We start from the raw sequence: 22,193 nt of genomic DNA, 5'->3' as shown, positions 1-22,193 counted from the left end.
AAAATTATAAGAATAACTACCGAATCGTTGATGATTTTTTTTATTATTTTTCGCTAAAAAACGCTTATGTTGTAAAAAAAAAAAACCATTCTCCACAAAGTATTGCGAGCTTTGTGTGTGTATTTCCTGTTTGTTGCGTTATTTTCTTAGAAGTTCGCCCAGCAAAAATATAATTATTTTCTATTATTTTTTTTATTACAATATAAACTAGGTTATTGTTTCCTTATGGTACTTATAATCATGAACTTATATGCGTTTATCCATAGATGTAGAAACGTTATAATAAAAAAAAACTCTATATCTGACGGATCTATTCTTGTTTAATCGTCATTATATATATTATATACCCACCAACATTTCGGGGCAAGGCTGACTTCATTAAGCGTCCACGAAATTTATTCAATTTTCCCATAAGATTTTCTAATTAAGTGTTACTAATTGTTGTGCGGTAGCCCATCCCGTTTATTTTAACGACCAAGGCGAGGCATCTAATCAAAAAAACAAATCACAACACGGAGATCAGGTGTACACACGTGAGGTGCATAATATAAGAATAAAAATAATTGGGAAACGGGAGTTGACCATTTGCCATGTGTACCGGCACATGAACGACCACGTGTTGAATGATGAACATAGGTTTATGGACGATGTCAGGTCAATTTAAAATGTTTTCGGTAGATTGCCCTATTAAGTCCCATTGACCCTTAATTTGGCACTTTTCCTACCACCCCCCCTTATTCCCGATGGATGCTTATTTGCTTCAATATTTGTACCAACGTCATCCAACTACTTACTTCTGCATAAATATCCTACAATAATTTTTGCAAAATTAAAATGATTAAATTTATCATCAAAGCCAACACTATAATATGTTCAGCATTTCGCCATTATTATTTATGCCTATTTATTTACACATAATAAGTTTTGGATTATTTTTTAAGTTAGTTCCAATAACTTTCACCTAACAACAAACGAGGGAAAAATAATAATGTTGTGGTATACACCCATTGAACAACAAGCGCCATCTTCACACAAAGTTTGGAAACGGTCCACTGTAATGGTAGATGTAGATAGCAGTGCAATACACCTGCTTGTATGATTTTATAATGTTTATAATTGTATTATCATTTGTATCTCTGTTTTTTTTTATTATAACAATTCAATAAAGTCCAAAAATTAATTACTTGTTTATTCGCCATTTTTTCATTGCTTTGATAATAATCAATGTGAAATACCGAGTATTACGATAAGTAAAAAATTAATCATAAATCTAAAAGATAGATGATTAATACAAATATTAATAATATACATATTTAAATTAATTAAAATTATTCAATTAATATTAACACAATTATTAACCGAACAAAATTAGCTGTTATATCATAGGTGCAAACATTTCTCTGTTCTATAATATCTACATCTACATAATAATTAGTGAATTGTGTGTTCACGCGGCTACAGAGTGATCTTAATTAGTTCAATTAATAGTATACAAATAAAGCATAGACCAGGAAAACTAACAGAAAATGTCAGTCGGATGTGTTTTAAATTCATTATTGCCTTCATTAAAAATTAATATACTACTTGAAAAAAATAATTGAAGTTTTATAGTATCAACTATTGGAAATAGTAACTATAAAATGTATTTCCCAATGTCTGTGTAATGTTGTTCTTGTATTGTTTATTTATATGATTACACTATATAAACTGAAATAATTCCAGAGCCTGTAAAAAATTGTATTAATTAATGTGTTGCCAACTATAACGCTTACATTAATATATTGATAATATATTTTGACTGTTTTTTTATGTAGTTATGCTGATATAACAATAATAACAATAAAACACTACTAAAATAGTAGGTAATAAGGAGTTTATGAACATTTTATCAACACAAAAACACTGTAATTGGTTTTAAAACAAAGAGAATCTCATTAGGCAGCTTAACATAAATTACAATACAATAATGTTACATAATGTTTTCATATAAATGGTTATTTCACTATATTATGATAGACATATCAAAGTGTTTCGTAGTTAGATAAATTGTTTGTTTTGGCACAACTCTGACTGTGGGTACAAAGAATGGTCTTGATAGTGGTCGCTATTAAAAATACAAACGACTTTTGACTGAGCAAATTCTTAAAAACTCTTTTATTGCACACATACATTTTGGCGCATACGTGCAAAATTTCTATTTTTAAAACAATTAAATTTTTATATAAATACATTATCTAATACAAGATTTAACCATCGTCGTCGTGATCTTCCCAATTCTTATCTCATTCATTATGTGTATAAATGTTAGTTTTGACATTTGACCTTTTGGAAATTATTTTTAAACTGTAGATGACTTTTACCCTTTTCGAAATAACCGATTTAAGCGTTGTGAAATGAATAACCATTAACAATGAGTATTAGATTATATGTAGATTACCTATGAACATTATTTTTTAAAGTAACCTATTTTCATTTTTATTAATTAAGCTAAGACGAGTGCTAAGTTGAATTAAAGATGTTAAGACATCATAATTCACGTGGTAAAAGTATAAATTATTAATAATGTAAAATTTAGTTAAAAATATAAATATTATAGGATAGTGTTTTTAGTATAGTTTGTACAGTTTTTACAAAATATATCGGTTTTATCTATATCGGCTTGTTTGTGTGTTAGAAAACAGCACACAGGAAATTGTTGAAGCTATTATTAGCTATTATTATAGCTCTTGTGTAGGTAACAGCTGAAAAATTAGTGCCGAGTGATTATTGTGTTTTTGCCAGTGTTCGCAATCACAATGAGAACTCTACTTCCGGTTACAATCAAACTTTGTAAAGCATCAGGATTTTTGACATCTGTAAGATACATATATAATAATATTCTTCAAATTTATATTATAGTCTCATCTTATATTGTATTATCATATCGGGTTTCTTAAATAACTACATACAATAATTTTTCTATTTTTTTACTTCACAGATTTAATTTTTAAAATTTTGAAACATTTAACGTGCTAGATAATTTTTGTCAAGCGAGCCATAATTATTTTTCTTAATTAATATAAATTATTTAAATATTTCTATGCGAAATTAAAAGGTTTTTCGTTTTTGCTATAATATGATTTTACTCATTAGTACAATAATGTATAATGATTCATTATTGTTGACAACATACTAGAAACGGATATGGTGTTTTAAGCAAAAACAAATGCTACAGACAATATTTTAAATAATTCTAAAATTACATTAAGTGAATAAAAAAAAAATAGTTATTTTTAAATTGTCATCCTAAGAACCGTCTAGCTAGCTTAAAATAGCATTAATGACGCTCTTTAAACAAATTTAACACCTTGTTTTGTGTTACACATGATATATCACTAATGAGAACAATTATATTATGACCGCACAACTTTTGTTTTCCGAATTAAATAATATAATAAAACAATGTTTTTTTTTTAATCTATTTTATTATTCGGTAATAACTGTGATAACAATAATAATTACCTATTGTGAAATCAAACCCAACGCACAAGTAGGTAGACTAGATAGGTAAATACAATTAAGTTTTTTTCTTTTGAGTAAAGGCTTTAGTTAAGGCACTACACACAATATATATATATATATATATATATATATTGATTGCATGTACTATAAATATGTTAAAATTCCTCAATTAGGCAAGTCCTACAGTATATCATAATCCACGCACATGTATTATTCCAGATGGTAAAAATATTGTAGGAATTAGAAATTTTCCAATTTCGAACGTTTTTACTCTGAAACGTTAACGTGCACTGTAAAATCAATTAAAACTCCATTAACGACCGTTAACCTCGGACGACCTTTGAAAGTAAGTAAGTCATTACAATGTTACAAAATTTTACACGTGGATATTTTCAAATTTAACATAGCATTTTATTAACATAATAATAATAATTTTTTCTCGACACACAAACAATAACTAGGTATTACAATATAATGGTAGGTAGGTATTAAAACATACATAATAATAATAAATCATCAATAATTATAATAAGTTTTAGATAAAAATTATAAATAAGTAAAATAATATATCTACACAAATTCGATTAGATTTTTTTTGACTCACATAATAAAAATGTCTATACATTTAATAATATTAACTACAATATCGTTTATATAGAATGATAATAGTAAAAAAATAAAAATAAAATAATAGTTAAGCATAATAATAGTGTAATATTTGTATATATATAATGCGTGCATTGACATACAAATGTAGATATAAAATATATATATTTATAATAATATTATAACGTGTACGACATTACACAGTGATTTTTTTCATTTTATTTTCCGACAACATAATATTTCTGTACAATTCAAGAACGACGGATGTAGTTTTTTGCCAATTCGGTCATGATTATTATTATCAACACTACCACGTGCTCGATTAATTTAATTATTGCCAATTAATATTAATTACATAATTTATAACTTTATTAAACAAAAAAAAATAATAATTTCCAAAAAATTGGTTTGGCACATTTCGGTAAAACGATAATAACATTACAATTATAATTATTTTTTTATTTATATACATAAAGCAGCAATGCGTTAAAAAAAAAAATGACTAGAAAATTTACGGTTTTATTTAATTTTTTTTTTTTTTACAAATTAAACGTTAGAAAAAAATTCAAAAAAAAATAACGAGGCACAACATAGTTTTTTGAAATAACTTAAAAAAAATGTTAACAACAAAAAATTGATCTATTTGCGTTTCTTTGGCATAGAAGATTGTATTTTATTTTTGTATTGCTGCTTTATCATATGTTTCCGTTATAGCGTACCGAATTTACTTTTGTAAAAGAGAATTTGTTTTGATTTTTTTTTTACTTCTACCGTAACGATGTATCTATCAAAAGAACACGACGAAAATTATTTTATACAATTTTTTTTTAAAAAAAAAAACGCTATGTAAAAGCATACAAAAAAAAACGTCCATTAGTTACAATTTATTAAGACGAAAAATAAAAAAGCAAACTCGTTCATTACCAATTAAATTATATAATTGAAATTTTGTATACGGCCATCTCAAAATTATCTTATGTTATTACAGTTGCTCAAGAAAAGGCTACGGGAGGAGTAAAAAAAAAAGTGTTGATTTCGCCGGATGGACTTTAATTTTTTTTTTAATAATAACAACAACAATAAAAGCGATTAAAAAAAACACAAATTACAATGGCAAACTAACTATAATTATAAAAAAAATCTAACCGGACGCATACTCGATGTATCAGTTTGTATGTTTATGTACACACAACAGATCAGTCTTGTGAGATGGCCATCTATGTAGTCTTTGATTTGCGCATTATCACTTTTGGTTTGGTGAAAAAATAAAAATAAAGGTATAATTCAACATAGTGTAGAACTCATAAGACGTGTACATGTATATATAAATAAAATAAATTGATTTTACGAATTTAATAATAATTTTTACACGGTATTTGTGATAAAACAATAGTTTTTTTTAAACATTATTTTTATATTCTATCCCAAATCCGAAAGCGGCGTAGGTGGTATAAGTTTGGTTTCCCCGAATATATATATTACTACTATTTTTTTATTATATATATAAAAAAAATAATTTAAAAAAAATAGTTTGTCAGTGTAATGAAATAATTATATTCTATAAAAAAAAAATGTACTTAATATAATATATTATGTTGACGGTAAAAACGACGATTTTCTCAAAAACAAATAAAAACTAATAAAATGATTTAAAAACACCTATAAAAATTCAAAGATTCAACGTATACTTGATGCGATTGCGATTGGGGGGGGGGGGCTTTTTGGTTTTTCAGAGATTAACTAAAAAAAACGGTGTTATTTGCTGCATGGCATTCACACGCGGTCATGCACGTCGACTAAAATATATATATGGTAGTTAACGATAAAAAAGGCAACCGACAATCTCCCTGCGCAATATCAGGCGTCGTTTTGTTGCGGCTTCTCTCAGTGTATCTCACGCCATCTGTAAAAGCAAAAACAAAAAAACAAATTAACAGACTGTAGTTGAAGGTCACTACTCATATGGATTACAATAGATAAATATACAAGTCACACACATCACAGACCTAGGCAATATTATATTAAGTAGCCAGCAGAGCCACCTTTATAGCCACCTAGTGTATATCTATATAGGCGTCTGCATGATGCGAAAACCACAAAGCGTTTGTACGTTGAACTTTGGCATTAAGAGGCAAGTATAGTGTATACATATCGTTATGTTATTCTCAATGAATCGTTTAAACGCATTTCACCAACCGTATCGGCCTAATAGGTCGTGTAATTTAAGAATAGTAGTGCAAAGGAATGCTACCGACGACGTCATCGAAGACAATTTTATACTGATTTAGCACTCGCCGAGTTTTTCAACGTCATCGTTACGCGCGTAAACACCCGTGTGTTTCTTGGAGGATGACCAAAAGTAAGTCGCAGAGCAGTAATAATAAATAAATTGGCCGAGATTTTGAAAATCTTTCTCAAAACGATGCTCTGCCGACGATTCTTTGACCTTGTATGCACGCAGAATAGTTCAATCCAGAAGGAACGCGGTTGAGATGTAAACAAAAAAGTGGCAGCCATTTTCTAAACCTTCTTTTATCTACGATCAGACGTTATCACTCGGTTAGGTGTTGATCGATTTACAAAATAAATACAATTATGTTAAATTAAACGAGAAAAAGAAATCTTATCGATTTTAAAACATTTATACTACGTGCATATACGGAAAATTAATATTTTGTGTTATACTATGATTCATTTATGTCCTTTTTCAAAAACATACAAGGTACTTTTTATTAGTTTTTAATCAAATGTATTTAATTGTGTTTAATAATAATTTTTAAAAAATGTATTAGCTATATAATTGAATATTATAATGGGGGTATTTTATTTTGCAATTATGGCATCACTGATAAAAAGGTTAAGAAGATGGCTGACGCGATTTTTCGTGATAACTACTACCAAACTCGTGTTAATCATTTTTTATCCAGAGTTATATTATCCAAGCTCGAGTACTTACATTTTAGCCATTACGTCGGGCGGTGATCTCACCAATACGTGTAAGTGTCATTTTTTTTATCCCGCCATACACTGCTGCACGAGTTCTGCTTGGGCTGGGCGCCGAAAAATAGCACGGGCTTCTGGTCGAACTCGGTCAGACTGGGCGGCGGGGAAGGCGTCGCGGCGACCGCCTGGCTCTGGGCGGACTGGTTGTTGACCGACAGACAGTAGTTGGCGCCGTCGTTGTTGTCCCAATGCTCGAATTCGCCGGCCTTGTAGCACACAGCGAACTCCATGGCCGCAGCGTCGCCGGGCAGCGGCAATCGGAACGAGAACGTGTCGTAAATGGCAGTGACGTTTTGCACCGGGCCGCTGGCACCGTTGGACGTCATCATGCTGTTGTTCTGCACGTACGAGCACAGGGTGTCTGCGAACGTGGTCCACTTGTCGTGCGTGCACCGGACGAACACTTCTTTGTCGTACGACAGGTTCCGCACCTTGACGGTGCCCACTATCCGGCTGTCTTGCGACTTGACGATCACGTTCTCCAGCGACACGCCGCTGTCGTCCAGCCGTTTTCTGAAGTCCAGGTAACTAGAAGCCGGTTGCGGGAAACGGAGCTGCCACTGTTCGGTCGACTGTTTGGACGCGGTCGCCGCCGACTGCGACACGTTCAAGTGATGGTTCAGGTACGGTGCGATGCTCATCGATTTTGGAGGTTGGTTCGAGGGTTCGCTCATCAATCGCACCTATCAAAAGCAAAACAAGCGCAATCGTTCAATAGACCGTCGATGCACAAACAACACCGCCAAGGCAATTACAGAGGGATGATTGTGGTTCCAAAAACAACCCCCACAACACGCCAACTCGCTGAACATATGACTTTATGTCAACATGTATTCGACAAGGGTTGCGATTTTCAGTGCTGCCACTTTAGAAAAAAACCCGTATTTATACGATAATTGGTAAATAGAATAATTGTGGTTGACACTACTTGTTTATCATTTAATGTTACTTGCCACCAAGATTTGACATAATATTACCTTAACTTGTACCTACTTGTCACAAGTAAATTGGAGGGTTCAGAGCACAAGTGAACCAAGTCCATCACAGCTGATTTCCATAAATGTTGCCATTTTGTGGTATTAAGATAAACTAAAGACTTGGTTCACTGTGGCACTGAGCCCTGCAATTACGGAAGCAGGTTGTCAAACTAAAAATCGCAATAACCTTTGCCGAAACAATGTTGAACGCAGGCTACACAGGGAACTGCTCCTTTATATTACTCTATAATTTGTGTTGAATAAAAAAAAATTGAATTCACTGTAGTAACGATGTGGTGGTTAGTTGTGGGCGTGTAAGATAGGAGATGTGTGAATATAAAAAGGCATTTGGGGAAAGAGAGGCAGGCTGGCTATTGTTTGGCAACCAACATTTTCGAATAATACAAAAACGTGTCAAACGTTTCCATAATATAAGATTGAATACTTTACAAGTTAAAATAAAGTATTACACTGATCTTACGAATACCGTACCACAAAGAACAAATGTTACGTGTCGTACTCATACTGCGTTAGTATTTATAATACAATAACAGCTATAGTTGGAATAAAGTAGGAAATATTCGGTTATCGGTAACTCGGTTGCCGTTGAACTCACTTGGGTCAGGGACAGGCCTCGGTCGTCGGCAAAGACGACTTTCTTTTTCCTTCTTGTCGGGCTAGGCGGTTCGTTCTCGTCCGACGACGAGCCCGAAGACGAAGACCCCAAGCTTCCGTCCGAGTCTATTCTGGTGACCAAGCACGGTCGTCTTGGCTTTATCTGGGGTGTGGTGGTGGTGGTGCTTTGTCTGTCGTCGCCGATGGATGAACAAGACGGACGGGCGTTGCTGTATCGGCGCACGGATAACGGAGACTGCTGCTGTGTCATGACCAGCCTCAGGTTCTGGTAGAGCACCGACAGTTCCGGCGGAGGGGTGTGGGATGTCGAGAACAACGGCGGGCTGTGCGCCACCATCACGTCGCAACATTCGGCCAACATGTTTTTTGTCGTTGTCGTCGTTGTTGTAGGCGATGGACACGAGTTTTGGTACCTAGGCGAACAAAAATAACAGCAGCGAAACACCACGTTAGTCCGGTGACAGTCTCAAGACACGATTTTATGTTCATATAATATAATATGTTTATACATAACAGTGATGTATGTAGACTGTGGACGTATTGTCAAATGGGCTTGCCCGAACTACCCCTAAAAGTGTCGGCAACCAAATCATCAGTTGTGACTGACTGAGGTCGTGCGCCGCCACTTATTAATGACGAGGCTCTACACGTTATTAACAAGGAGTGCTAAAAATGCTGAATAATCATACAGAAACTAGCACAAACAAAATCATTAACATGTGTTGTTAATACCATATAAAATATATAATATTAAATATAAACCCAAGTACGGAAGATAGATAAATAGGAAAAAAAATAAATTGAAATAATTATCAACATTATAATACATAAATACTTTTAGCAGACTAGGTATAAGAGTATTAATCTCACTAAACATTTCATGCGGATGGTTCAGTAGATTTGAAAATTTAAAAGCACAATGTAAAAGCTAAAGCTCGTATACAAAGCCAACTTCATAATATTTTATGTTTTATATATGAAAATAAAAAACAATTTTAAAAATAACTGTTTAGACAAACATATTATTAGCAAACTTATTATAGGCTTAATTGGATATTATACGTTAATTTAATAAAATCCCAACTTTGTTCGGTTTCGCAACTTTACATTTTTTTTCCAAATAGTACAAATATCTTAGGTAAAACAGATAGTAAGTAATTAAAAGATAACCTACAACTTGACATCTCCTTCGGACGCCATCATATCTGCTACTCCTTGAACTGTGACTTAAGGTCGAGTCGAAATAGCTACGCAAGGTAAAAAAAAAAAAAATAAGTTACAGAAACAATCAGCTAATCTGATAGAAAAATTGTATTCCCTTTCCGGATGATTACTGAAATATAATAATAATAAAAAAAAAAAAGTAAACAGTGTAAAATCATACACTATGGATTTCGGTCGACCAATTTATTGATAAATTAAAACCAAAGTGCGGACGACCTATTGTGTATGAAGACGCCACTCGGCCGGACTGCCGTTGTTAATCTACTAGAGCTCACTGATTCCTTCCATCCTATTATGTATTGACAAATACATTATTTCCTTACACACTAATGATAACGCTATCACGTCAACGAGATAAAAATTACAATTGTCGGATAAAACGCGGAACAGATCAGATCGGCTAACGACCAGTTGATCTAAATGTATTTTTTTAAACTACTTTAAAAATTACAAAATTATTATAACGCTGACATCGAGATAGCTAGATAGATAAGCAACGCAAAAACAGCCCCGAAAATATCAAGGCCATGCACACAGTCCATTTTCAACAAAATATTAAAAAATCTAAAAAAAAACAACCCCAAATTTTAAAACGTACATGCAAAACATACATAGACGTGCATGCATGCAAGCGAGACATCATTATTTGTTTTTAAATACACATTCGCGTAAAAAAAAAAGGCATATTATATAAAAAAAAATAATAACATTTTTATTAAGAGCATTCGTGGTTACCGGTCGGAGGAGGTGACGTTGCTTAGGCAAAACTAGACAGGCGTGTGAATTATATATATCTATTTCGTTTTTTTTTTTATTATTATTTTCTGATGACACACGAGACAAGAAGAAGAACAACAACAACAACAGCAAGAGTGCCGTCTGGTGTCCGGTGTGTATCCTGCTCACAGAGGCGGAGGGCCGCCGTGTCCGGAACCCAGTGCCGTGTACCGGACACGCATCGTGGACTTCCGGTGGTGCTCGTTCATTCTCAAACACCACCACCAAAACAACAACACCCAATCTGCGACCTGTTGAAAACCGACCTCGAACATTTAAAACGGCAAAAAAGAGTAGGTACACAACAATACACAATAACAACAAAGCTTCGCCAAAGCCGACCGCCGCCGTTTAGTCGTTAATAGTATTATTTGGTGGATTTTTTTGCCAACGCAATATATAATTTTTTTTTTTTTAATAACATAATATCGTACCGTGATTTAAAAAAAAAGAATGTACGTTTCTGTGCCAGAAAAAAGAGCAAACATCACTCGCTCTGTGTCACAGTCTCAAGTTTTTTTTTTACACCTCTTGACCACAGTCGATCCCTCTCTTTCTCGCATGTGATCTGGACTCTTCTCTCATTCAAGACGGACATAAAGAACGCGTTTTTCTTAGCGTGTTGCCCTTCACCGCGGCGGACGTGGCCAAAAATATAACCGGGACCGTCGCCAAACGATTTTTGGGACGCGAATATAAAACGAAAATATTTGCCGCTTACTTAACACAAAAAAAAAACACAAAGCTCGATTATTATTATTAATATTTTTTTCTGGTACTAAGACATAATAAGAGGACTGCGCACGCGAAGGCCGCCGCCAGCGCTCATCGACCAGACTGGTTTTCTATTATTAAAATTATATTTCCGTTTACTGAAATAATCGGCCGGTACAAACACACACACACACCGAATATTATTTTTATATTATTACATTTATACCAAAAATATTATTTTACACACACACACACCACAATCGACGATGATACCGGCGCGGGAATTTCCTACAAGTCGGACACGCGTCTCATAATTTATCTATATTTTTTCACCTAATCACCTATTGGTATGTTATTTTATTATAATATAAAATGTAGGTAGGTAAAGGTAGGTAGGTAAATCGTTATTATTATTATCATCATCGAAAAGCTGTCGTCGACGGCGAGAGAAAAAAATAAAAACAAACACACAAGAAAAACAAAATAATATCAAACACACTTTTTTAAAAAAAATTTCATTTAAGTATAACAATAATACTCACTGAAGTCGTTCGGTTGGTCGTTCGACCGGACTAGGGCGGTTTTCGCACCACAGTTTTGCACGACAAGACACAAATTTAATATTTTTTAAAATAAACAAAACAATTCGATGGATTAATTAAAAAAAAAAATCCGGCAACTATATTCTGGCCGAGTTGAGTGGTGAAGTTATTCCTATTCCTATTATTATTATTGTTCAGAGACAAGACGCAGGTCTTTTTTGCGAGAACCGTACGAATCAAACCGCTGCGGCACGGACACTCGGTCGAACCATAGCGCGAATGGCTCTGAAATGATCAACAGTGATCAACAGTGATCTCGCGAGCTCCTCTCAGCACTACAATACACCAACTAAAGTGAGAAGTCTGAACCGGAGCCAAGCAACACACCCGCGGTCGGCCGACCGACCGATCCCGCTATCTTGTCGACCGGTCCCCACCTTTGCCGCCGAAAGGCGTTGGTTTTATTATAATAGCCCAATCGCCACGGCCGATTTTTGACGATTATCAAACATTTCACATTAGTGTTATTATTAATGATAGATGTACACACATATATATGTATAAATGTATAAAAATACAACGCGAAACGATAATAGTATTATTAAGGAAAAAAAAACGTTTCGCAAACGACGCGGTCGGTTTTGAAATCGTTGTGTGTAAACGCATTTCTACAGTCACTCGATGGCAATATATTATAGCAAACAAACGGATAAAGGCCCAGTTTTTGTTTGATACTTGAATATTTGTAAAAAAAAAAAAAAAAAATACTGCCCCCTTTCCCACTATAATAAGTTATGTACAACATTGATGGGTTTACCTATAAAACAACAACCTGATATTAAACAATTTTTAAATCAACGAATCCGAACGCAAGGAACGAGAGACCGGCAAAAGTACGTATGATTCGATTTCAAATTCAATACAATTACGTTTAGCCCTCGTGCAATAAATAAATAAATCAGTCAAATAACGTTTGCCAGCAGGAATGAGAGCAAAATACAGTGTTTTATAGACTAAAATATACGAATTACATGTATTTCAATTAGTGATGGAATAACCAAGTACGGCGACAAAATAAATTGAAATTATATTCCTAATAAAAAATAAAATAATTCTTAATAGTAAGTTTTACATATTTATTGTGAAAATAATTTATTTTGCTGATACACGGAAAATACTAATTATTAGCGAATTTTTTTTGAGTTGAATATAATTCTTTGCCGCCCAAAAACCTAACTTATGGTGTAATATTTTTCGTTCTAAATAATATTATTTTAAATTATTTTACTTGAAAAGCGTTACGCTTTAAGATGCGTACAATTTTATTTTTAATTTCCTAAAACGCTTTAGTATTTATACGTGTTCAGAAGTACGTGGCAAAAGATCTCCGGAAAATCCATAGTTTCACGTAATCTGATGTATAAACCATTTTTTGTCCTCTCCACAAAAAAATCAGTACCAGTAATCAGTAAATTAAATATAATTTTAGTTGTAGTTACAACACACAACGTTTAAAATATATTAACGTCGTAAGAGGACGACACTCGGCCCATTTCTAAGGAGTAAAGTATAGGCAATTTTACACAAAATGTTAATTTTCAGGTTGAACTATATAGTGTATACTTATCAGTACACAGTATTGAGTATACTTGATTGAATGTCATTCTACAGTAATTTCTATGGCATAAAAAACAGTTTTTGAAAATGAATATCGAAAGTAACTGGTGGCTTGCATCACTGTTGTAAGACGTTAGAAATATTTGGTTAGAAAGATATTACAATATGGTCCGCAGTGGTTAATCAACTTATTTAAAAGAAGAATCAAATGTTTTCCCATTATCTGAGTAGCCAAACGTTTAAGAAATTATTAAACATTTACTCAAGAACAATAAATAAATAAAACCTAAAAATCTCTCAAGCAAAACCAACGTGGATATATTTTCAAATTGACGATCCTGTAAAGTTTGTTTTGTTTCAGCTTATGACATTTTGGACTAAACACATTCGGTGTGTTAGTCATTGTAATATTATACTTTACTAATATTTATAATACTATAAGCTGATATTATAATGCATAATAGTAACGATTGTCATCCTTAAAAAATTACAAGGGTAGAAATATTTAAGTTAAATAATTGGCACTGACCACTGATTGGAATTTTTAAACTATTAAGAGCCCACACACTTGTTATGAATAAAGCCGACTAAGTATAACTAATAAGTAATTCGAAATAAAAACTACCTGATTGACACATAGCTCTCACTTGATTATGGCAAATTGTTTTTTTGTAATGAAAAATAATTTGAATACAAAAACACTCTTTTAGTAATTATTAAAGTAACATTTTTAATTTATAATTTTTTTTTCTTGACGAAGACTACATAGTATAATAATCATTTAGAACCACATGCTTGTCCTACTGAATCTTATTTAAAAAATAGTGTGTTCTGATTAGTGCTGGTTTTTGATTGCGCTACGTTTAATGATAAACTAATTATAATTATACACCTAAACCGACTTTTATCCGTCGAGTGGGAGACCTTTAAATTATAATTAATAGGTTTTGTTTTAATTAATCATTTTATCGGGACGGAGCGGTGTTAAAAATTAAAAGTTTAAAGTATTAATCTAAAATTTTTTATTTTTAAACGATTACACAGTTCAACATACATGGCTTGGATGCGGAACTATTTTTTTACCTGATTAATTGCATGTAATTATAGGTATTCAAAGGTCGCTGGTTTCAAAAATTATGTCCATTTTATTCTATTGGCCCTTGTTGTCGAGATAATGCCTATATACTCCATTGATGGGCTCATACAAACATCTAAAAGAGTTTATTTAAAAATTGACATTTAAGAAATCTACTATACACAGGTTGATCACATCCGTGTTATGTCCAAGTCACATAAGATGTGCATAAATATATTTTTAAACTTGATATGTGAATAAATCAACTAAAGTCTACTAGAAATAAAGAAAAAATTCTATGAATTTATACCCAACTTTTTACTATAATGATAAAGGTTTAAATACTTTCAACTGTCGTCTAAAGTTCAAACCAAATTTTTAGAACTTTGTCTTTAGTGGACTTTTGGTTTTAAAATATCTGCGGTTTTGGTTTTTGGTGGAACTTTAATTGATTTATTCACACATCAACGGTGACCTTCAATATTAATTAGTTACGGATAAGACTCTAATTTTCTCTTAAAATGAATGCAATTTTGTAGTTTTTCATTTTGGAAACACTTTAGTTACAACATCAGACATAATTCAAAATTGTATCTTTTTTATTTTTTTCCAGAGCTCTATCAACTTTAAAAACGTAAATAGCAACGTAGAAGTATAGTTAATTTTTTAGATTAAAAGTAATTTGCTAAAAATGTAGACTGGTCCATATCATGTTTTCGGAAATTTACTTTTAAAGTTTAATAACTATAAAAGTAATCATCCAAATTCCAAAACTAGTTATCGACCAGTCCAAATAATGTTCAGCAAATCATTCTTAATTTTAAATGTTAATTAAATATATATGTTATGAAATACAAATACCTCTTTAGTTTCTAATGAACCCCCTTCTCAAAATGTTCATTGATGTACTGTGCAAGATAAATCATTGAAAACCTTTGAACGCCTGAATTTGGACTCAAGTATGTCAAGTATGTCAGTCTAACAGTTAGGGCCTACAGAGAAACAGACAAAACCGAAAAAAAAAATATCTCACAACGAACTAATTCATTCAACATATATTTTGTAGCTAAACATAATTCATTACATTCAGCATTGCATAATTAAGCAATAAGTAACAAGTTTTTATTTTTTAACTAACATACCGTCAATCAGGTAATACAAATTCTAGTATCATACTTACTAGTTTTTTTTAATTTAAAAATAATGTTAAGCTTACTTTTGCAGAACGCCAACGGCTAAATAAGGGTCGTGTTGAATACCCGCTGAAAGATGAATATACTTGAAATACATGTCTTGTTCGAATAAAAAAAATATTAACTTTGAATAATTTTAATGAATAATATCATAAATTAATTTTTTTCGTTCACTTTATTATTGAGTTTAAGAACGCAATGCGCTAAAAGTATTGCATAAATCGATTTACATTACACAGGATATTGGTGTTTTTTTTAAAAAATAATAATGATAATACTAACAGTTATATCTTAAAAGTTTGAACTAAGCAGATTTAATTGAAATGCTTATTTTATATAAACAATTTATCACAACATGTGATTGGAATCATAGGTTATCCCACGAGAACAACAAACCATTAAAGAGCCAATTAGATTAGCGAAGCCGTTTTGCAGCTGTTACGTTTTATTAGGATACTAAAATTTTATTGCATACTTATAATGTATAGTAATTTTTTTTAAATCCAAATAGCCCTGGTTCGAATTTACTTTGAGACCCTCTGGTCGTCCGCAAGACACAGCCAATAAGAATAATATTATTGTAATTTTGCATGAGAATAAAAAAACACATTGTTTAAAATAATACACTGCTTGTTAAATGATATTTCAATTATGTCAAACGCCAAGTTCAACCGTTTGCGTTTTGGACATTCGTCACTTTCTATTCACATCTACACACATTGATCTTGCAATCTTTCAGCGCTTATCTTCCTTACCACAAATAATGCTATATTATATTGCTACTACTATAAGACCTTTATTTATATTAATAACAACACGTTTAATAAGTAACTATTGTATTGTATAGTTTGTTGTTTTTCAATAGCGGCTTTTGTAATTAATTAACTGAAATAAATACTAATTAAAACGATATGTATACATGGGATAACCGATTACTCAGTGCTATGATTACTTAACATACATTCCATTCTTAAGTTTCCCGGCCGAAAACAGAATGTATTTAAACAAATAATGGACTAACCAGAAGAGTATCAAGATTGTGTGTAAAGGCAATTATAGTTAAAAAAACAATACACGTTCACCCTAGTCTTCTATAAATCGTTTAGACAAGTTATTTTACAACAATTTTGATGTAGTAATAATGTAAATGATCGGAACTTTGATGAAATACAAAATATACGAGTTTATATATTTTTTAATGCATTTGTGCGCAGTTATTGCAATGGGTCATAACCTTTGCAATGTTGCAACCGACTTCTGGTTTACTTCAATGTTTTTAAATTTATTAAAAAAATAATTATATTTCACAATTTAGGTTGTACTTATTAGCTACAGCAATTAGACAGTATCTAGATATTATATAAAATCCGCGAAATAACGACATACAGTTTCAATACATTTAAAATAACAGGTAATTTTATTTAAATAGTGTACCTAATAAAATGTATTAAAAACATAAAAAAAACGATTATTGCTGTTATTAATACATGAAAATTATTCTAATAAACTACTGATTTCAATCATAATTTGTTATTCAATTTTTAATGAGTTTTTACGTTTGTTTGTACTTTTACATAATTCTTAATAGGATTACTTACTCATGTTAAAAGTCATAGTATTTATCGAAAAACACAATATCATATTGTTGTACGACGCGTTCATTAAAAATAGACCGAGTTAATACAACATTACTCGTAAAAATTCCAACATTTAGTCGCATTTAAATACACCCTATTGTTATCGTATATAAATACAAACGACAAATATTGACAATCATTAAGGTAGGTATATAAGTCAATGATTTAATCAAGACAGTCGTCGAGTACGAGCATTGCAGGGTAGGAGTTTAGCAAAGGTACAGCATAATAATATGTAGTTGTGTTTTTATATATTATGTAATATGTTTTAAGCAATTATTTTGGGTATTCGTCGATATTAAAAATGTTTCAAGAGATCTCTATAGTTTATAGGCTATATTAGTAAGCAAGAGTTTATTATTAGTGTACAATTCCATTAGCGGTATTGTTAATATGTTTTCAAAGGCACTGCTGGCGACTAAAACACATTAAGACGTTCCTAAATCTTGAAATCAATGACCGACACTCGAGTTCCCGATTTATTGATAATTCTCTAGTTTAATTATAGATTTTAATAACGATAACGATACGACTGCAGTTTCATGAGCCAACCCGTACGTTATGAAAATGACTGTTGTACATAATTATAAAACTATATTATATTATTTCCCTGAAAGAACTTATTCGAGTATGAAATGTTTAAATATTATTTTTCACATATTATTATGTTTATTTCCAATACTATAAAAATGCTTGTTGTGGGTAAATTTTGATGACCAATGATGACCATCCAACATCTTGTCTCATTTAAGGATCACCCTAAATTATTGTACATAGGTCTAAGAAATACTTCTCACTACTTGAGACTTGAGTATCACAACTAATTAGATAGTAGGTATAATAACTAGGCAATATGGTCCACGATAATGGTTATTGATTTTTTTTTTTTATGTTGGAAATATTTAATTTTAAATTTTCCATATTATTTGATACTCTGGCGAAACAAATTCATTAAGTGTTTACATATTAAAATGTTTAGAAAATTATTGGTGCTATTGTGCAATCGTGATTTTGTATGCTTAATAGCCAATAATATCAACATAAGAAAATAAATTGATCGGGTCACACAACTTACACGTGAACTGTGCGTGACATTTTGTTAATGTCTTTTTTTGTATCAGAAATTATAACGTATGTAAACAGCGTTAGGTCTCATAGGTTTTTATTGTACAAAATTGAACAGCGACCAAGGTGGCGTTTAATCAGTTGTACTTTATATTAATAGGTATGCATGATCGGTACCGACCTCCGATCAACCAACTCAAGCAAGCACGAGTTATAATGATGACAAAACCACTTGGATTCACTCTCACCTTTGTACACAAGATGGCATGTCAAAATTAACGAAACCGAATTCATTCATACAACATTTGCTTTATAACGGAACCCATCGCCCGTCTCCTTCAGCAACAACCTAATACCAGCCGGCAGCCGCTGCCCATTCGATGTACTCAGGGACTTTTTTTTGACAGATGGTAGACCTAGCCTTCTAAAAACATACTTGGAAAAACATCTAAACTTCAATCAAAAGTATGTGTGATTAAGACAGTCAAAGTGTTAATAACAAAATGTCTAGTCAAGTTAAAACTATCTTACTGGCGCGTTGGCTCGTACAGCTTTAATGGCTTTAAATTAAAAACATATCATCCCAATAAGTTCAGTGAATTGTCTACTCTCTAGTCACGTGCCTTAGAACATGTTTATTTGTTTTACGGTTCCAGCGTTCATGTGGCTGCCTCGTGATTTCATGTTTTATTTAAGAACTACACACTACACCTTATTTAAATATACTATAATATTTTTATCATAGATATTAATTTATCTAGAATCAACTGTGTGCGCCGAACAATCAGGTCAAAATATATTCATTATTCGTATACATTATAAACGTAACAATCATAAACAAAAAAATACAAAATTAACAAGACTATCACTATTACAAATGCAAACAAATATCTATTATAGTATAGTAATGTATTATTGTAACCGATATTAGCGATTACCACCGGGTGTATAGGTACATTTAACAATAAATAATAAATATTATTATTTAATACAAACCGCATAGAATCGATTGACACGATATTGAGAGTACATAATATTATTATCTATTTACTATTAAGATTTGGGAAGTAAGTTCGAATAGAAGATACGGGCGCAAAGCCTGGATGTCTAAACCTAATGTAAAGCTTGTAGAAAAATTATAGGTATAAATTGATAATCAACAAAATATTGTTTTCGTTATCATTTTGAACTTTTTACATATGTACAATGGATGCAATGGATGATCTTTGTTTTTATCTTTTTTTTACCCGTCGTTCTATGAATATCATGCAACTCGCTAACGCCATGCCATAACGCCTGTTGGTTCACTTCCAATATTCTCGTTTCGTTGAGCAATGTCACGTTTTTCACATGCATACCATATATAACGTAGTAATTATTACAATATTGGTATAACCCCTGAACGATGTACATACGTTCATTTTGTGTCTGGCATTAATCCATAATTTGGTTGCTCTTTTTCTGCTGCCTAACTATCTAGTATAAGACATAGTCGGATGTCGTTCATAAACTATCAAGTCCCAATCACGAGGTGTCATCCCAATTCTCCAAAAAATATACATACTACGAATTACCTACCCTAAAAATAAGTCGACAAGATTGAACGGTTTTTTTTTTAATAAACATTTAAATATATCTCCTTTATAAATAGCCGGGATCCGAACGCGAAGGGCTTTTGAGATAGTTGGATGCATAACATAACAACAAAGTATATGAGTTATTTTAGTCAGTACAGTTCTATAGAGACGCGAAGGAAGATGAAGTTTGTTATTTTTCGACATTCTTTCACTACACACAAAAAATAAACAAAAAAAGTCTTAAGAATAAAAAAAAATGTTAATGATTCGAAAGTTTAGTAATTTTAAACAAATGTGCGTTTTAATTTATTAATAAATACATTCAATTAACTACAATTATGCAATAGGCTGCTCGTCGTCAGATCATGGTCATTGTTGGGTCACAATCGTAGAACTTTGTTTACATGCAAACTAATCGATATATATATATATATATGTATATATTAATAATAATGTCTAAGTTTGTGTCTGATTAAAAGTTGATTGACTCGAGTTCACAAAGTGTTGTGACTTGTGTTTTATTTACAATAACACAATAAAAAAACGTCGTTCCGTTTAGTTGTATATTTTCGATTAAATTAATTGACAATATTGATAAAACTAAAAAAACCTTATAGGAAACTTTGTTAAGATATCTGTATTATACAATACTGTATTATTGTATAATATCTATATGGACACGATAATTGTTTTTGTAATAAGTTGCTCAATTTATTAGCAAACAATTTAAACTAGTTTTGATATATTTAAAGAGCAAAATTAGAAATGTCTATACGCGTTTCATTAATACAATTATTATTATTAAGTTAATTGAGAAATATTAAAAAAAAAATCTTACACAATAATATTACACGTTATTCATTTTCATAATATTCGATTTTAGCAATTCTTCTTATTATTAATCAAACTGTATATAATAACTTAAAAGTATCTGCAATATTAGTATATTGTTAACCGACGAGAAAGATATAATACAATTATTATTGTATATTTTATTAACAAGTTAGCATTGATTTTTTTTAGTTAAAAATAAAATGCTGTGTTTGACTCTAAAAGTTCAACAGGTTCAAAGTATTGCAAAACCGTACTCAAAGAAAAATAATTTTAGAATAGAATTTGTAGAAGTTTAATAATAATGAAGATTTTCTAAATCTTGTTTAAAATACTTGAGTGCTTTCGTTTATTTATTAATAACAGTCAAATAGGGACTTATAGCTTTAAAAAGTACACAAATATGATCCTAAAATATATCCAAACATAAGAAAATCCTCAAAATATGCATAATAAAATTACATATGAAGGGCTACGGGGAAAAAAAATCAATGTCAATTTTTTAACATTCAGAGAACATCATGTTTTTAATTTCAAAACGTAATACATTTTGCCTGTATGCCTAAACTTCCGGCGGTCGTTACTCTCGACTAATCTATTTTTTCCCCTGGTTCGAGTGCATAAAAGATACAATACATCAATTCAAATAATTTGATACTAAAATCTCATTTTCAAAAAAAATTGACATTGATCTTTTTTCGCTGCAACCCTTCAGATATAAACACATTGTACTCTGAAACGTATTCATATACTACTCTTCTATGTTTTATAATGTCCAGAATATATATGCAAATACTATAAGTCCCTAAACCTAATTGATATATACCATACTTATATCAAAATGAATTATTCACCACAGTGATCAGTTGTACGAAATACCTACAGCCGGTAAAAATACTTTAGGCATTTGGTACAGAAATATACTCTTGTTTTCTTAGTAGGGAAGTAGGTAGCTGCTGGTAGGTGAGTGAAATTTGATTTATCGATTATCAGATCAAATATTTCTGATCAAAGTCATTTATCTGTTACATCCATTTGTGGTAACGGCTGCTCAATGATATTATTGTCAGCACTTAAATAGTCTCGTGATTGCTCACGTGTAACTTTGTAAGGTTGTTTAAAACAACGTATAGATTATACATTATATTTTATCAACGAAAAAATAACATATAGTCGTTGCTATGACCATTGCTATTGTTGGTATGAACCAAGTTCGAG

General features: G+C 31.4%; 1 protein-coding gene across 6 annotated transcripts; it reads right to left on the bottom strand.

Annotated features, from left to right (window-relative positions):
* Positions 1 to 4,006: 4,006 nt before the first annotated feature.
* LOC126833395 (protein phosphatase 1 regulatory subunit 3B-like) lies at positions 4,007 to 12,360 on the bottom strand. Of its 6 annotated transcripts, none has more exons than XM_050564698.1 (5): positions 11,981 to 12,360; positions 9,898 to 9,970; positions 8,704 to 9,136; positions 7,064 to 7,793; positions 4,007 to 6,010 (listed from the first exon to the last, which is right to left on the bottom strand). In XM_050564698.1, the coding sequence occupies exons 2-4, from the start codon at positions 9,924 to 9,926 to the stop codon at positions 7,092 to 7,094; spliced, it is 1,164 nt and encodes a 387-aa protein (XP_050420655.1). In that variant the 5' UTR covers positions 9,927 to 9,970; positions 11,981 to 12,360; the 3' UTR covers positions 4,007 to 6,010; positions 7,064 to 7,091. The 6 variants fall into 6 exon arrangements, with proteins under 6 accessions (XP_050420655.1, XP_050420656.1, XP_050420659.1 ...); XM_050564699.1 differs by lacking the exon at positions 9,898 to 9,970 and adding an exon at positions 10,656 to 10,975 and having other exon boundaries at positions 4,009 to 6,010; XM_050564702.1 differs by lacking the exon at positions 9,898 to 9,970 and adding an exon at positions 10,683 to 10,975 and having other exon boundaries at positions 4,009 to 6,010.
* Positions 12,361 to 22,193: the final 9,833 nt, after the last annotated feature.

The sequence above is a fragment of the Adelges cooleyi genome, unplaced genomic scaffold (assembly GCF_023614345.1).
Source record: "Adelges cooleyi isolate 19-005CV unplaced genomic scaffold, UGA_ACOO_1.1 ACOO_flye_CR_arks_rails_tigmint_CR_PRNA_2, whole genome shotgun sequence".
NCBI lineage: Eukaryota > Metazoa > Arthropoda > Insecta > Hemiptera > Adelgidae > Adelges > Adelges cooleyi.
Note: the sequence above shows the minus strand (reverse complement) of the source record. Positions and strands in the feature narration are given on the sequence as shown.

Excerpts from the sequence above, each read along its gene's own strand:
- LOC126833395 (XM_050564698.1), bottom strand. The coding sequence starts at position 9,926 with ATGATGGCGTCCGAAGGAGATGTCAAGTT. Across the intron at positions 9,137-9,897 it reads TCCGAAGGAGATGTCAAGTT|GTACCAAAACTCGTGTCCAT; the intron begins GTAGGTTATCTT and ends TTGTTCGCCTAG. Across the intron at positions 7,794-8,703 it reads GAGGCCTGTCCCTGACCCAA|GTGCGATTGATGAGCGAACC; the intron begins GTGAGTTCAACG and ends TGCTTTTGATAG.